This window comes from Myodes glareolus, chromosome 5 (genome assembly GCF_982192425.1).
Source record: "Myodes glareolus chromosome 5, mMyoGla1.1, whole genome shotgun sequence".
NCBI lineage: Eukaryota > Metazoa > Chordata > Mammalia > Rodentia > Cricetidae > Myodes > Myodes glareolus.
In genome coordinates this window covers 69,143,620-69,162,302 of record NC_142030.1, presented here as the reverse complement: position 1 = coordinate 69,162,302, position 18,683 = coordinate 69,143,620, and the positions used below count along the sequence as shown (strand labels likewise).

Genomic DNA, 18,683 nt, shown 5'->3' with positions numbered 1-18,683 from the left:
AGTGCTGTATGATACTTCCAACTCATTACTAGATGGTGATGCAGGCCAAGCCAAAGGTTGAGGAACATTCCGGGTTTCTGCAGGCACGGTTCCAAGAGCCTGAGATGTGGTCAGGATCCGTCTGGTGACCCGGAATGTATTCTTAGCAGACCAATAGTTTCCATCAACCCACGGACTAAGAATGTCATCGGGTAGCAGAAACCTACAGCTTTTTGGCACTTTCCAATGCATTTGATAAGTATCTTGATTTCTGAGAGTCTTTCATCATGTGACTATAAGAAATTCGTCCTACCACCTCAAGAGGGGAACAAATTTACCTGAATCCTTGGTTATCGGTCATAGTTACTCATATTTTGACTTAGGATAAACTCTTTGATCCCGTTTGACTTGAGAGCCGGGATTTTGGTACACACCACGTTATCTGGCTCCTGGTAGGCTTTCCAGCAACTCATTGTCAATACTCATGAGTGTAGAGTACCTTTCTTGTCCCACACACTGGTGTCTCAGGCTTCAAGGAACTTGCATTTTATGAATGGCTGAGAACTAATGAAGGCCATCAGAATATCAATAATTGTGGCACATTAAGAACTTAGAGTAAACAAACTTTGTGGCTTTAATGAATCAGCCTGCCTCCACCTTAAGCTTGAAAGGCATCTTATAATAAAGACTAACTAGGCTCATCCCTATTTGTGATTAAATCTCTGTTTCTCAAGGATTGGGCTATGTCCCATCTGTAACCTTAGCTACAAATTGTTCTGTACTTTTTGTTCCAGGAAACAGCAACCATATCTTTGTTCTAAAAAGTTATAATGACCATCTTGTAGCCCTTTCTTTGTTTTAAAAAGATTATGACTACCTGTTGTTATGACCACCTTGTTTTGCTCTGCTTCTGTAGCCCCACCTATTTTGCCTACCAAACCACCCATTTGGAAAGTCCCTACCATGAGCTATAAAAACCTTGTCTTCCCAACAAAAAGAGATCAAGGGGATACAAACTGGAAATGAAGAAGTCTAACTCTCACTATTTGCTAGTGGTATGATAGTTTACATAAGTGACCCCAAAAATTCTACCAAGGAACTTCTATAACTCATGAATACTTTCAGTAATGTAGCAGGATACAAGAGTAACTCAAAAAAATCAGTAGTTCTCCTGAAAACAGATGATAAATGGACTGAGAAAGAAATCAGAGAAATATCAACCTTTACAATAGCCACAAATAGCATAAAATATCTCAGAGTAACTCTAACCTAACAAGTGGAAGACTTGTATGACAAGAACTTTAAATCGTTGAAGAAAAAAATTGAAAAAGACACCAGAAAGTGGAAAGATCTCTCATGCTCTTGGGTAGGTAGAATTAACATAGTAAAAATGGCAATTTACCAAAAGCAATCTACAGATTCAATGCAATGCCCATCAAAATCCCAGCAAAATTCTTCATAGACCTCAAAAGAACAGTACTCAACTTCATATGGAAAAGCAAAAAACCCAGCATAGCCAAAACAATTCTGTACAATAGAGGAACTTCTGGAGCCATCACAATCCCTGACTTCAAGCTCTACTACAGAGCTAAAGTACTGAAAACAGTCTGGTGTTGGCATAAAAACAGACAGAAGGACCAATGGAACTGAATCGAAGACCCGGATATTAATCCACACAATTTTGGAACACCTGATTTTTGACAAAGAAGCAAAAAATATCAAATGGGAAAAAGAAAGCATGTTTAATAAATAGTGCCGACATAACTGGATATCAACATGTACAAGAATGAAAATAGATCCATATCTATCACCATGCACAAAACTCAAGTCCAAATAGATCAAAGACCTCAACATAAAGCCAGCCACACTAAATCTCATAGAAGAGAAAGTGGGAAGTACACTTGAACGCATTGGCACAGGAGACCACTTCCTAAATATAACCCCAGTAGCACAGACAGTGAGAGAAATAATTAATAAATGGGACCTCCTGAAATTGAAAAGCTTCTATAAAGCAAAGGACACGGTCAACAAGACAAAACAACAGCCTACAGAATGGGAAAAGATCTTCACCAACCCCACATCAGACAGAGGTCTGATCTCCAAAATATACAAAGAAATTAAGAAATTGGTCATCAAAAGAACAAACAATCCAATAAAAAAAAAAATGGAATACAGACCTAAACAGAGAACTCTCAACAGAGAAATCTAAAATGGCTGAAAGACACTTAAGGAAATGTTCAACATCCTTAGCCATCAGAGAAATGCAAATCAAAACAACTCTGAGATTCCATCTTACACCTGTAAGAATGGCCAAGATCAAAAACACTGATGACAACTTATGCTGGAGAGGTTGTGGTGTAAAGGGAACACTTCTGCATTGCTGGTGGGAATGCAAGCTGGTACAACCCCTTTGGATGTCAGTGTGGCAATTTCTCAGAAAATTAGGAAACAGCCTTCCTCAAGACCCAGTAATACCACTTTTGAGTATATATTCAAAGGATGCTCAATTGTGCCGCAAGGACATGTGCTCAACTATGTTCATAGCAGCTTTGTCTGTCATAGCCAGAACCTGGAAACAACCTAAATGCCCCTTGACTGAAGAATGGATAAGGAAAATGTGGTACATTTGCACAATGGAGTACTACACAGCAGAAAAAAATAACAACATCTTGAATTTTGCAGGCAAATGGATGGAGCTAGAAAACATCATTTTGAGTGAAGTAATCCTGACTCAGAAAGTAAAATTTCACGTTTAAAAACTCATAAGTGATTTTTAAACATAAAGCAATGAAAACCAGCCTGCAAATCACAATTCCAGAGAACCTAGACAACAATGAGAACCCTAAGAGAGACATGCATGGATCTAGTCTACATGGGAAGCAGAAAAAAGACAAGATCTCCTCAGTAAATTGGAAGCATAGGAACCTTGGAAGAGGGTTGAGGGGAGAGGAGAGGCAAGGCAGTGGCGGGGGGGGGGGCAGGAAAAAATGTAGAGCTCAATAAAAATCAATAAAATTTAAAAAAAAAACCTTGTCTTCCTCATGTCCAAGTCTGATCTCCTAAAACCTACCTTTTAGGGAGAAGCAGCCTGTATACACGAAAAACAAATCATACTTCAATTAATTGCTTTCTTTAAATACTTTGGCCATGATGGTGTGGCGTTGGTGGTCTTTCTCCTCCAGTCTTTGGGATTAACAATATTATAACATGCACAGTGCCAGAGAAAAGCTGACAACTCCTTCTGGTAGAAACCCACCTTCCTGGAACTCACACTCTAGACCAGGCTGACCTTGAATTCACAGAGATCCACCTGCCTCTGCTTCCCAAGAGATGGAATTAATAGTGTACATGACCTTGCCTAGCTAAACAGCTAATTCACAAATTTTTGATGTTTGATTTCAGTTTCGTTTGGAAAGACCCAAACTGGATTAAAACAGTCTGCTTTTCCCCTTTGGGGATCCACAGGGACCAATGACTAATTCTATTAGTTTTCATTTTAAGTAGTGATTAGAGTGATAGGCAACCCATGTACTCAGCCTCTGGGGCCCTGCCTGGTGTGACAACTTCCTGTTGTGGGTAATACACAAATTATGTATCCATGGCTGTCTTGTGAGTAATGAACCAAGCGTGTGCTTAGGTATTTTAAAGCACAGCAGCGGATGCGACTCCAAACGACTGCGTTTTATTATTACAACTCCTTAAAATTTCCCAGAATTGACACTTCTTAGGGCATTTTTCTTCTCAGAGTGTTCCTGGAATTCTCTATTTATTCTACTGTCGTGTTGCTCAGAGGAAAATAAGAGAAACAAGAAACAACCATGAGCTTTTACTCAGTTCCTGTAACGGTTGCTTCCGCCCTGATACCCAAGAAGGAAAAAGAACAAAGACTGATCCGGCTTGGATCTGCGTGCCTTATTTCCTCTTGGGAAACCTTTCTTTTCCCATTCCGGTGGCTTTTGCTCTCATCCCGTAGACCCCACTCCTCGACTGTATCTGCTGTAAGCAAGCTTGCTCTCTGAAACCGTGTTTCTTCTTCCTTGCTCTTTCTCACACCTCCTTTGCTTCTGAGGTCTGGCTTCTGCCGCCGCACTTGCCTCAGACCCAGACTCTCCCTGCCAGGGGCTCCAGGCCAGCGCAGCCTTCCAGCTGCCGCTCTGTCACTCAGTCCTTCAGTGCCAAGACTCAGAACCTTCTGGCCCCAAACATTCTTTCACACCCATCCCCCACAAGGGACACAGGCAGAAGCCCCTGCTGGGTTCTGTTAACTCTGAGTGGGAGGAAGGAGGAGAGGAATAAAGCAAAGAGGACCAAGCCTCCGGAGGAGCCCTTTCCCATACTTCCTCCCAGACCGCATTGATGAGAATTGAAAAGATCTGTTGGGGCGGTATAGCTCAGGGGCAGAGCGCTTGTCCGGCACGCTTGAGGTCCTAAATCCAGTCCCCAGCAATGCACAGGGTAGAGGGGAAAGGAGAGGGAGTATTGATGAAATGTTCTGCCTGGGCGGACAGTTCAATAGAGCCCTTGCAGTTCCATCTCAGGTAACTCACAAATCTAGACTCTACTTACAAGAGAAATGCAGGACTGTACCCTCTCTTGTTGCCACTCTTCCCTCCTCCCTTTAGCTCTCTTCCTGTCCCTCATAGTTCCCCTTCCACTGTCCTGCCCTTTATATTTGTGTTTATAACTAGATTTTGCATATGAAAGAAAGTATGTAATATTTGTCCTTCTGAGTCTGGTCAAGCACCTCCTACAGCTTTCAAGAACAGTGCCTTCAGAAGAGTAGGAGCTCAACTTTGCCTCATATTGAGTTTGAGGCTAGCCTGGGCTACATGAGACCCTGTGTCAGAGAAAATGAGAGTGCAAACCTTATTCCTTAATGGGCATGGTAGCAGATACCTAAGGATATTGCAAGTTTGAGGCATACTGGACTAACCCTGTCTCAGAAAAACAGAAAGAAGGAAAGAAAGGAAGGAAGGAGGGAGGGAAGAAGACAGGCAGGAAGAAAGGAAGAGGAAGAAAGAAAGAGAAAGGAAAAAAGGAGAAAAGACAGTGTCTCATGTAAGAAGCACTGAGTTACTGAATTCTGTCTGTCCTTAATACACATTTACAGTGGGGGAGGATAGAAGTTGGTAGAATCTTTGGAATCTAATCTCATAAACAGGGCAAAATCTAGATAAGATCATGGCTGTAGTAGGAAGGCTTGTAAGACCAGCCCCGAAGTTGAGGTGAGATGAGCAAGCCTAGACTACATTATACAATCTGGAGATGGAGTGTGTGTGTATGTGTGCGTTATATTAAAGCTTATTAAACAAAGAATGTTGGGTTGGAGAGACAATTCACTAGGTAAAGGCACTTGCTAACAAGCTTAACAACCTGAGTTTGATCTAGATGGTAAAGGGACCAAACCAACTTCTACAAGTGGACTTCAGCCTTCCACATGTGCACCCTGGCATGCCCGTGCCCTGCCCCTACCCCTACTCATATACAAACTAATGAAAGTAACTTTTAAACAACTTAATGCTGCTGAACTCCGTCAAGAATTCAGGCAAAGCTGTGGGCTGTAACCCCCAGGCGCCTGCAGTGACTCAGGCTATTTCTCCTGTCTGACTTCAGCTGAAAGATGACACTGTGCTTTTGCACCAGTACATGAGGACCAGATAATCAAAATACTGTACTGACTCACTCAAGAGGTATTCACTGAGCTTCTACTACATACAAGGCATCATGGAAGCCCATCGTGAAATGTTATATAAAGATTTTAAAAATAGATCGTTACAGATAAACATGGTGATTATGTAAAATGATTGGAATAGTTTTGCCTGGATGAACTAAGGGAGGCCATTTACGTCTACCCTGTTGGGTGGACTGACCTTTTAATTCCTTCCTCCCTTCCAAATGAATCTGATTACTTCCATGGTGGGTCTTCTTGGTTTCTAATGGTATGGCAAGTTGCTGTGTAAAGTGTTGCCTGCACAGAGATCCCCAACAAAAGGGCAAATGAGGTCAAAGTTCACTCTGCACTGGACAGGCCAAGCCACATGACCTGGTCTGGCTAGTTTTATGTCAACTGGACACAGCTAGAATCACCTGAAGGGAGGGAACCTCAATAGAGAAGATGTCTCCATGAAATTCTGCTGTAAGAAATTTTCTTAACTGGGGATTGATGGGGGAGGGCCCAGTCCATGGTGTGTAGTGCCATCCCTGGGCTGCTGGTCCTGGGTCCTATAAGAAAGCAGGCTAATAGCCTGGACATAGTGGGATACACTTTTAATCCCAACACTTGGGAGAGTCAGAGGGAGGTAAATATTTGAGTTTGAGGCCATCCTGATCTATAGAGAGAGTTCCAGGACAGCCAGAGCTACACAGAGAAACCCTGTCTTGAAAAGAAAACAAAAAAGAAAGGAAGGGAGGAAGGAAGAAAGGAAGGAAGAAAAGGAAGGAACAAGTCGTGATGAGCAAGCCAGTAAGCAGCACTCCTCCATAGCCTCTGCATCAGCTCCTGTCACCGAGTTCCTTCCTTCCCTGTTTGAGTTCCTGTCCTGACTTCCTTCAGTGATGAACTACGATGTGGAAGTGTAAGTCAAACAAATTCTTTCCTCCCCAAGTTGCTTACGGTCATGGCCTTTCATCATGGTAATAATAAACCTTACTAAGACATTTGGAGGGTCTTGACCACAGCTGTCCTATATGGGTTAGTGGTGGCTCTACTTGTTCACAAGACAGACACTGAAAAACTGGGCAAAATTTTGTGCTTTTAATCAAACAAGATCTACGACAAACTTTTAGGGGCGTCTACAGACAGCTTCTCTTTCTACATGAGAAGCTACCCATGTGTAGCATTTTCCCTCGGTACTGCCAGCTGTGGGAAGAAGAGAGGAACTCGACAAAGGAGGCCACAACGAAAGCCTCAAGATGTTCCCTTGATACAGGGCACCTACACTCTTTCTGGAAACCTTATACCCAGGGCACCTAGGAACCCTAGGGTCCCAGCTCATTTAATCCACTGACAGGCATCACGATTTCCCCTCCAGTAGAACTTGACCTTCATGTTGAGAGGCAAAGATGGAGACACCAGAAACCTCAGGCTTCCTACAGCAAAGCCTGTTAGGTACAGAGTGACTCCTATCTACAAATACTCTTCATCATGTTGCTTTGACAATCGCCCTACTGAGTGTCAGGATCTATGTCTCTTCTCCTTGAAACTGAGCAGGTTCTAGTGGCTTTCCTGGCCAACTAAAGAATATGGCAAAAGTGACACCAGCTGAGGGGGGTTCGCTACCACCTACAGAACCTGATTGCTCCAAGGCCACCATGTTGTGAGGAAGCTCAAACTAACCCACACAGAGAGCCAGCATAGAGTCATCGTCACACCCCAAAGGGGGTGACGCTTGGCTTGGCTTGAAGACAGACACCCTATGTTGTGCTCACAGCTTCTTTAGTTCTTCACCGTTTTGCTTCTAGCCTCCGATTGTCTACAGTTCCGCAAAAGGATAGAAGCCAGCATTGCCTACACAAATGCTGTCCAATCCCTGACCTACAGAAGTCATGAAAGATCCTGAAATAATTGCTGCTTTAAGCAACTAGGTTTGGGGATCTGTTACATGTCCTGTGAGTTTGGGGGTCATTACAAGCTAGAAGGACTGTGAAGAAAAGGAGCCCAAAGTGAAGGAGGAGATGCGGAGATTTATACAGAGGTAAGGTTAAATGTGGCAAGCTTCTGAGGAGAGGTGCCTTGGAAGGGCCTGTGGAGGTCGCCATCGAAGAACGGCAAGGCTGTCAAGTGAGTAGGGGAGACTCAGATTTTGGAGACAGACAACCTGAGATCCCTTCTGGCTTTGCTGTCCACTGTTTGCAGATTGAGACAAACTCCTCCCAAAAGAACATTAATTAATTAATTATTATACTGTCATGAAAAAATAGGAGATAAAAAAATATGCCCCTGGGCCGGCCTGTCTGGGGTCAGCAGACCCCTCTCTGTGATGTACTTGTTCTCATGGGAACCCTCCCACTAGATAATGAGCTGCCCTGTGGAAACTAGTCCCTGACCCATTTGGCAGTTCCACTCCTGGCAGCAAGTGAACACATTGGCATTTGACATTCCTTCTTATGCATCCATCTGATTCCCTCATGGGTAGACTTGACCTGCACAGATGAGGACAAAGCCTCCGACTGGGGGGGGGTCGGAAGATGACGACCTCATGGAACCCTGCCAGAAAAATGACCAACTAAGGGACCTGATGACACAAAGCAAAACCACTCTTCTCTCCACCCAAAAACAGCGAGCAGAGGAAAAAGGCAACAGTTCCTCAGAGATAAGGGAGGGGTCGGAACATGGACATTGTTGGAACAAGAGGTTAAGGAGGGCATCGAGAAACCCGTCACCATACTGCTTTTATTTTGTCTTTATTATTTTTACAGGATCACAAGTATCTCAATCTGGTCTCAAAGTCCCTATGTAGCTGAGGATGACTTTGAACCCCTGGTCCTTCTGCCTCCACCTCCCAGGTGTTGGGATTACAGGCATGTGGTGTCACGCCCAGTTTTGTGCTGGCCTGGGAACTGAACCTTCTGAATGCTAACCCAGCAGTCTAGCCCCCAGACTCCAGTCGGCTCCTCCAGACTGCTTCCCTTCTTACCTGCTCCATTTGCCATTTTTCTGGACAAACCTTGGTCTGGACGTGCTAAAAAGAAAACAGATAATAAACGTAGTGGAGTCTAAAACAAAACCAGTCAAACAGGTTCTTCATGCAGTGTTCTTGATCTAAAATATTCAGCAAAGACAACTCGGAGCCGAAGCATAGCTGAAGGAGGAGTGAATGCTGTCGTCACACTTAGATTATGCTGCCACCTTGTTGGTAGACCTTGGCTCCTGAACATTTGTAATCAGTAAACATGAATTCATTAAATCACAAGTCTAAGAGTATTAAGAAACAATATAATTTTAAACAATTTACAAAAAAAATCTAAAGTTTTAGTTTTTGTTGGTTGTTGGTGTGTGTGTGTGTGTGTGTGTGTGTGTGTGTGTGTTTGCAGTGCTGAAGATTGACCCTAGGACCTCACACACGCTAAGCAAGCTCTCTACCACTGGGTAACACCCTCATTCCCCAAAAGTTCAATACTAATTTCTGTCTTTTTCTGTTCTAATTCAGTCTCCAACACCAAAGCGTGGGGGGTTTGGGGGGATGGGGAGGGAAGGGGACAACACATGGGAAGGGACGGGACAACACAACAGGGAGGCTCTTTTTAAGACATAAACATACCATCATATTTATAAGATTTTTTTTTACATTTATTTATTTGGTATATTTTCTGCTATGGCACTCATGCAGAGGTCAGAGGATAACTTTCAGGAGTCAGTTTTTTCTCTTGACCTGATCACTGATTTCAGGACCTCAGGCTAGGTGACAGGCATCTTTATCCACTGAGCCATCCCCAACCAAATACTATTATTTTCACATTCAAATATTACAAGTGACTGGAGTTCTCTGTAGTTCCACTGGAGGAGATAATACCTCTGGTAATTACTGGTTTCGTTCTGTTGAGGGCTTTTGCTTCTGTTTTTGTTTGTTTAAGATAGAGTTTCACTGTGTAGCTTAAGCTAGACCAGACTTAAAATCCATCTGCCTCAGCTTCCTAGAACTGGGCTTATAAGAGTCCCATCACATTCAGCTTTATAAATTATTGTTCTAATTTCTCACAGAAGCAATAAAAAGTGAAATCTTTGCCATAGCTCTAGCTAGACACATTTCCAATATTCCAAGCTCTCTGGCAGAGCCGCCTTGAACATGGACAATGCTTCTGTTTCCTTTTGGGACATGATAGGTGTTTAATGACTAGTCCATTCTCAGGCTGTTTAGAAACTTGCCAGTTGTTCTCATGGGTTGGTCCAACCTTACTTAGAGATTCACAGTCAAAGCCATGATAGTCAAGGTTCTTACATGGTAAACATTCTCATGAGAGAAGATGAACAAGAAAGGCTGTTTTGTGGTGGAATGGGGGAATCCACACATGGTGTCAAGGGGAGGCTGGATGCTCAAGTCTGTGGCATTATAGGAAGACATCTCCTGCTACAGTGAGGAAGTTCCTTGCATCTCTGAGACTCTGTAATCTACTTGTAAATCATCATGGAGAAACAGGATGTTGGGAAGTACTGGATCGTGAGACCGAGTGTATTCAAAGTCGATGGCGATGACGGAGTCAGTCCCCACAGAGCCTGAAAGTTGACAGCTCTTCAGGACCCAAAGAACAAAGAAAAATTGGTGGCTCCTGTCTTGTTGTCACGAACGCTCAATTCTCTAAATCCCCCGTTGTGCCAGGAGTATGGCCGAGGCTTCCGACAACAGACGTGTTGGGGCCTGAGAGCAGAGATCCTGGCTCCTCGGAGGGAGAACTGCACTCATTGACTGGTGTGGGATGGTAGACTGCTTCTTTTTGCTCTGAAAGGAAGACAGATTTTTAATCAGTTACATGTGTTTTTCCTCACAGCTCAAAACTTACACAATATTCTGCAAAACCTAGAAGCAACCACTGACAGTTTTAGCCTTTCTCAAGATTCTCTTAGAACTTGACAAATTTTAACTCAAAATTTACAAACTCCAGAAGATAAAAAAAGCAGGAGCTTTCTTCTTGAGATGAATCTATTAATTGGTTTAGGATTCAGATTGTACTCTATTTATAATGAAACATTACTCATCCACCAGCTATCTTAGTTGGTTTTCTAGCAAATAGATATTGTAGAATATTATTTTAAGGTGTGTTACATTTGTTCATGCTGTGGAACATTTGTTTAATGATGCAAAGATGTGTTGCATTCTTTACGTTGTATTTGTTCAATTCTGTGAAGCTCTGTTACTTTGTCTGTCTAAAAGACCTGTTTGGTCTAATAAAGAGCTGAACAGCCAATAATTAGGCAGGAGAAAGGGTAGGCCAGGCTGACAGGCAGAGAGAATAAATAGAAGAAGAAATTTGGGAGGAAAAGATCAAGAAATGAAAAAGAGGAGAGGAAGATCCAGGGGCTAGCCTCCTAGCTACACAGCAAGTCATGGAGAAAGAAGTAAAGAAAGAAATACAGAAATAGAGAAAGGTAAAAGCCCAGAGGCAAAAGGTAGACTGGATAAGTTAAGAAAAACAAGCCAAACTAAGGCCGGGCATTCATAGGAAAAAATAAGTCTCTGTGTGTGATTTATTTGAGAATTGGGTGGTGGGCCCCCAAATGGCCAAAAGAACAAAGAGTAAGAACGAACCAACAACAAATGGATTGGTCCTATGAGTACCTAGTACCACACATGTACAGTATCCCTTGGATTGGGCTCAAGTCCACGGCTGTCAAGAAAAGGCAAGCTCCTGCCCACCCGGCTTCTGAGCCTTCTCCAGGTTCCACTGATATTTGCTGTGATCAGCTTGAGTAACTAGTAAATCAGACATAGAAAATGACCTTTCAAGACTATGCCATCAGCTCTGTGACATGGGGTCATTCTGTCTTTCCCATTTTGCTTTTCCCCCACCAGACAGATTGGAGCTTAAAGCACACCAGACATTTAGTGCGCATGTAAGGAATGGGTTTGTCGTCTGTACCATCAAAAGCTTGTCTCCTGCTTCTCTTTCCCCGTTCCTTATCTCAAGCCCTATTTTCCAAAGGCATCTACTTGTAAACATTTCACGTCTGAGAAGTGAATTTTGAAGGAGAAGGACTTTCTTATCATTCAGATAGAAGAATGGTTGTGAAAAGTGGGACAATTAACAGATATTTTCTCCATAGAGGGGGAAATTGTCCCAGGCCCTCCGGTGATCCCAACGTGAGGGTCGACCAGTTTCTAAATGGAACCGATGTGGCAGACACAGTAGACAAAATCTTGGAAGCTGCAGCAAGGGGACCGCATGCAGCCCCCTAGAGCCCTTCACGCCACTCACCTTGAGACCTTTTCTCCAGGACAATGGTGAGGATTATGGTCCCAGAGACTGTGCTCACTACTAGAAGAATGCTTTCTGGTTCTGTAAGCAAATGAGAAAACCTTCCAAGTTGCTTTTCCCATCCGCATTAACTGCATCACTGTGATCACCAGGAAGCTCCGCCATCTTCTCTTCTCCCTCATCATCTGGTGATGAGCGGGCTATGTGCCTATGCTATCTTCTATTTATTTACTTATTTAGTCCCAAGTCAGGGTTTCTACGTGTAGTCCTGACTGCCCTGGAACTCTCTCTATAGACCAGCCTGGCCTCGAACTCAGAGACTCACCTGCCTCTGCTGAGAGAGAGAGAGAGAGAAAGAGAGAGAGATTATTGCGCCCACCTGGTGAGGCGGTGACCCATTCTCCCTTCCTGGCATGCGTTACAGCTTCAATCTCTTTCCTCAGGCTCACTCCCCAGACAGCCATCGCCCCCATACTTACCCCGAGGAGCCTCAAAAACCATTTGGCGGCCCCAGTGCTCCACATGACAAGAATAAACATCTTTGCTCTGAGGATCCAGATCAACCGACACCCACGTTTGATAGGTTCCATCCCCACTGGGAAGCACGCCTCCGTGATCCACTTCTTGGGCAATTTCTTCCCCATTTTTCATTCACGTCATGAAAATTTCTGGTGGGTAGAAGCCATGAGCTTTGCAGAAGAGAGTTGTAATCCCCGGAAACATTTCCTTTCGACTTGTTCTTACCACTGGAGGTTCTAGAGAGAAGCAGCCACAGGAAAGTGAGATGGGGTGGGAGGATAAGAGTATGGAACATACAGTATTCAAACAAAGCCACGTTCTCCCATTAATTTTCTTTGCAGCAAGAACTATCTCAAACAGAATGAACCAGAACCCAGATTCATCAACAGCAAATGTGTATTTTGTAGACTTCCTTCTATGGAATAGGCTAGGGAACACATGGAGGTGAACCTCATTTTGTCCCTGAGGGGAGGAAAGGCACATAGCACCAAGTGTTTGAAGAGAGTATTGGAGTTGTCAACTGTGCAGCATTGAAATACCCTGTGTAACAAGAAGTAAGTCACAACATGTGTAAATGATTGTCTTGATAAGTGATTCACCAAGAGATTGGAGAGTAGAACCTCACAGATCCCAATTCTGTGCTTGGTGACAATAAAAACACACAGCTAACACAGGTCCATGGGGCTCTGAACTGCACCGTGCTATCAGATTGTTACTCTGAAAGGCTCAATTCGATACATGTCATAGTTCAGGTGCCCTCAGAGAAGCTACAGAAATTAATATCACAGAAGGGCTCTCACGATGGCAAGAGAGGGAGAGAGGGAGGGGACATCAACTCTATGCCCAAAGATGACTGAACTCATAATCTTCCTACCTCAACTTTCCGAATGTTAGGATTACAGGTGTGTACCAGCCCAGGGTTATCCACTGGTGAGCTTGCTTCCTCATGACTTCATTCATTCATTTTCCATATGGTGTTATCTTAACATTTCCAGCTCGACCTGGTCATGGAGCCATATCAAAACCAAGCACGCTGTCCGGAGGACCTTTCCGCCCGTCTGTGAGACTTGCCTCCTCCTCTCCGCCTTATTACCTGACATTGAGTCTTCCTCTCAGACCTACCTGAGGCATGGGGTTTAGTAGTAGGAAAAGACTTTCCAACATACAAAATAAAATACTGCCAAGAGAATTTAATTAATTAATTTTATTTGCTTGTTTATTTATTTTACTATGCTTGCAAGAAATGAATCTACCTCCCAAGACTGGGTTCTTACCAAAGGCTGAGATACCTCTGTGACTCGAGTTAGGGCATGGGAACCACATACACTTAAGTCAAACTTTCCACATTCTTCCCACACAACCCAGGTTCCTCTTAGTTGATCCAGAGGTTTTGAACCAAGCAGAACCAACAAAATTAGCTAGTGACCTCTAAACCTCAATTCTTAGCAACTCTTTGTTTTCCTTCTTTTTGCCCAGGGATGCAAGGACAAGCAGCAGACCAGGAAACTTGGGACAAAAGCTACTGGTGTGCTTTGAACATAAAATGTCCCTCACAGGCTCATGTGTTAAATCCATGCTTTCTAGATGTTGGTGTTATCTTGCCAGATTCTGGAAACACTAAGAGGCGGGGTCTAGCTAAAGGAAGTAGGTCCCTGTGGGGGAATCCCTGAGGCTGTACGTGGTGATATTTTGTGCTGGAACAAATAAAGCTTGCCCGAAGATCAGAGTGCGGGGCTAGCCACACTAGTTAGCCATAGAGGCCAGGCAGTGGTGGCACACACCTTTAATTGCAGCACTCAGGAGGCAAGACACTGTGAGTTCAAGGCCATTTGGGCTATACAAGATTGAACCAGTCTAAAAGAGAAACAGAGCTCACACAAAGGTGATCCCAGCACTAGGGAGGTGGAGACAGGAGTCTGGGCAGAGAGAGGAATATAAGGCGGGAGGAGACAGGAGCTCTGAGCGTTCAGTCTGAGGAAATAAGATACTCCATTCGGTCTGAGGATTGGCTGGTTGCTCTGCTTCTCTGATCGTTCAGCTTTCATTCCCCCATATCTGACTCCTGGTTTTTAGTATTAAGACCACTTAGAATTCGCACTGCAGCTCTATCTTGCCTTGGCTCTTCTCCCTCCTTCTGCTTCCTGTCCACTCTGACGTAAGCTGCCTTGCCACACCCTTCCCATCAGGATGGACTCAAACCTCTGAAATTGTGAACAATCTTTCCTACTTTTTTTTTTTTTTAAAAAAAAAATCTTTCCTGGGGCTGGTGAGATGGCTCAGTGGTTAAGAGCACAGACTGCTCCTCCAGAGGACTCAGGTTCAATTCCCAGCACCCATATGGCAGCTCACAGCTGTCTGTAACTCCAGTTCTGGAGAATCTGACATCATTATATCAATGCGCATGAAATAAAGTTAAATAAAGTTTTAAAAAAATCTTTCCTACCTTTAAGTTATTTGTTCCAAGCATTCTGTTCCAGTGACGGGAAAAACTGACGCAGCTATGTCGCAGACACCCCCACATCGGAAACTAAACTATTTCCCCTTTTCCTATCTGAAGGGACTCAGCCTAAAACATCTTAGTGGTTAAGGGTGGCCAAGACTGGCCATAGATTTGAACCAGATCTAGGCTATGAGACATTTTCAGTTAGGCGACAGTGATATTTAATATGTGAGCAGAGCTCAAAAGCTTAGCATGTGTTTTCATCCATATTATTCTCACTAATTTCTTTAAAGTGGGCACTATTACCCTATTTTACTCAAAATTGTGACTTTGCTGGCCTACCTTCTAGAAGCTTCACTTGTTCCTGACAGGAGAGACTCCTCCTGCCAAATAACAGCACGGTTTGGGACATAACTGCACCCCTCTATAACATGGGCTCCGACGAAACGTTCATCTTAATTCCTCCTCTTCAACCATCACTCAGTGTGCACCAGCCAGGTCTCTTTGCGGCCCCTGGATGTCCCCTCTGACCCTCTGTGGTCTGCCTAGGCCTTCACACTCTCTCTGGAACTGTTCTGCCCCTAGTTTCCAGCAGGACTGCCTCAGGCAGAGAGCAGCAGCTGAGGAAGTACTGATCTTACCCTGCTGCAGTCCTGCCCATGGCCACACCTCTGACCTTAAGGATCCCCTTTCCACACACCAACTCCTGATGGGCTCTGCTAGCGATGTCTCCTCTTTCTGCCTTCAGATCGTACTGGGGCAATGGTGTTCCCATACTGTACCTCTCCAGAATCTTCACCACCCCTTGCTGGGATCCCCACTAGACCCCTTGTGAAGGATCCCTGGTTGAATCTCCTCAATTAGGCCATATTGACTGTGCCATTAGTCACTGCCAGAACTTTGTTGCCCAGTGCAAATCTTTGAAGCTTTTTCTGATGGTCACAGTGATTGGGTAAAGAGGTCACAAATGATCCAACTCAGGCCAGTCACAGTTTTCTTGAGATTTATTTATTTAGGTAACAAGTACTCAGAGACAGTAGTCTGTCTTGCAGAATGGAGAAGCCATGACGATGTGACATTTGTGCTGGTGCCTTCAGCCCCTGCTCCCACCCCTCCTGTGGAGAAAAACTTTCAAATATGGTTTTGGTCTCTTAGGTCTCCATGCTATTCTGATTCCTGTTTTCTAATAGGATCTGCTCGAGTCTGTCAGAAGTGGGTTTGTTAACTGCAACCATTGAGCATAGCTCGGATAGTTATTCTACAAGTTGGGAGGAAAGCCACCATGAGGCTCGAATCATTTGTCTCCAAAGCCTGCGTTTAGACACACAGCACACGGTTACAACTGTGGTCCAGACCCCTCCTCTACACCCTGGGCTTGTCCCTCCGGCTAGACAAGGTCAACAGTGTTCAGGGATTTCCTGAAACATTTGAATCATCCCATTGAACACGAAACATTCTGCGTTCTGTTGAAGTTGACCAAAAGGCTCGTGTATTTATGGCAAGAGACGAGCTGTGTACCCAGAAGAATCGTCCTGTTAATCTCCTGGTAAGAAAAAGCCAGTCTTCCTAAGCCCTTCCTCACAAGCCATCTTTTCATTCTCACCCCAGTGAACCCTGCTTCTTAAATAATTTGTAACAACTGTCCCACTCCCAAAAGTTTTCCCAACTTCTCCCTGGCAGGAGACGGAGGACTTTTTTTGGTAGAGGTGCCCTTGGAGGCACTACATTCTGTCAAGACAAGCGGAACTGCTAAGGCTTGTCAAGACGCTGCTAAAAATACCAACTAATGAGAATTCTCTTAGGGGTTTATAGGTCAGAACAGTCCAGCCAAGAGATGGATTTCAGCACAGGGTGAACAGCACCTGCAGAAGAGGAAGTTAGACACAAAGCCAGTTTTTCTAGGGATGTGAGAGCGAGGTTCTCTCTTCTCTTTACCTGTCCTTTCTAGGGTATCTTTTCCATACTCCGAGAACCTCTTGAGCCAGGGAATGCGTTCCTTTTCCAGCCAGTCCTTTTGGTATTGCAACTCATGCAGGCTGGCCTCCCATGACCGTTTGGTGATTTGAGCTACATTACCTACAGCCACTCAGGAGAGGGTGTCTTTATTGAAGACGATGAAATCTTGTCCGTCATCTGCATACTGGAGAAACCCTGTGGTGCTGCCATCTTTCAGCAACTCACAGCCAATCATTCTCTGGTGAGTGTGAAGTCCTGAAATACACACAAGCTGTGGAATCACAGGTGAAAGCAGAGATGGGGGTGGGGGAGGCTGCTCAGATGGTGCAACTGGAGCATGATTGGAAGCACTCTTTGCTCTGGAAGATGCCACCACACAGGCCTGTGTATTTGGGTTCCAGAATGTTCCTGTTTTGCAGACCCACATACTAATAGACATTAATGGGGTACTTACTGCATGCCAAAGGGTCACGATGACGCCTGCCTTGGGGAATTAGCCTATCTTTGGAATGATTCATTGATAAATTCCCCAGCTATTCTGAGTGCAGTGTAGGAGCAAGAGATATGCAGGAGCCAGAAATATCTCTGGGACAATTCATATAGTACGTTTCTGTGCAGAAATAAGCAAATCAGGAAGCCCAACCATCAGAAAATAAGACCCAAGATGGGAAAATTTAGAACGATAAGAGAGAAAATTGTGGGATAGGAATATGGGGACAAGGGCTAAAGGATTTTCATAGAAGGATAGTGTGGAAGAGCCACAGGGAGATGGTGGCCACTGAAACCCAGCCACCTGATTTTCTGGGTTTTGCCAGAGACTACAGAGGGTGTGAGCAATGTGTGCCACATTGACCTGAGGCAGCCTGGGGCCTTTCTCCTGGGAAGCAGTCAGTGAGGGAGGGTGCTTGTCTGTTGCCATCATACCTGAGTGGTTGTAGTGCCTCTGTAGGCCCCTCAGCTCCTCCTTGAATGTCTGCTGCCAGCTCCTCAGCAGCTGAGTGTACCTCTCCCAGTGATCAGGTGCCAGGTTCTCTGCCATCCATGGAGCCCTTGGCTCCTTCTGCCGGGTGACACTGTCGTATGTAGTGATAGGGTGTGAGTCCACATACCCAACAGAGATAAATTCAGGGACTCCAGGGCCAGGATGCGAAACAGCCAGATGAAAATATCTCAGGGAATGAGTCCCTGATGAGGAAGCAAAGAAGTGTGAGAGTCACAGACAACAGAATATATTAACTACATGCCACTGACACCCCATACCAGCATCCTCTCCCCATACTCAATGCATCCATCCCACTGTATTATCCAACACCATTATTGAATCCCTAGGAATAACGACCTGGAAAAGACTTCAGCCCTGTGACCAAGGATGAAATTTTACAGGTAATCTCAACTTGTCAGCAAGTTGTGTATACAGTGTGATGCTCTGGTCTTGGGTGAAGAACCAAAGACCTTTCGCTGGACTGGGGCTAAGTGGGTAATGCCTGAAGAAACCTTCAGAACCTCTGAGGGAGAGACGACTCTGGCAACCCAACTCACTTGCACTACCAATAAAGCCTCTGGGTTGATAACTGAGGACTCTCAACCTACTCCCTTATCTCTGCACACACAGGGATGTGCACCCCTCCTCCCGGATTAGACAGAGCTGGAACAGCTCTTAGGAGTCAGGCCTCCTGGGGAAAACACTTTAGAAAGCCCAGCGCTTTTTCTTGCCTTACTGAACCACTCCTCTTATCGCCTTTCTTATTATTTTTCAACTTTTTCTTCTGTTTAAATACCAATATGAAAATTGTGATTATCACTAAGAATTAAAAGTAAATCAAAATGAAACAATCCTCCCCACCCACCCTGAACACCTCAGGTTGTCCAAGAAGTTCAG

At 44.4% G+C, this 18,683-nt stretch overlaps 1 protein-coding gene across 1 annotated transcript; it reads right to left on the bottom strand.

Annotated features, from left to right (window-relative positions):
* Positions 1-10,266: 10,266 nt before the first annotated feature.
* LOC125391852 (major histocompatibility complex class I-related protein 1) lies at positions 10,267-17,991 on the bottom strand. Its single transcript, XM_048421488.3, is given in 5 exon segments — positions 10,267-10,415; positions 11,890-11,970; positions 12,369-12,644; positions 16,784-17,059; positions 17,729-17,991. Coding segments are annotated over 5 exon segments (897 nt in total). The 5' UTR covers positions 17,844-17,991.
* Positions 17,992-18,683: the final 692 nt, after the last annotated feature.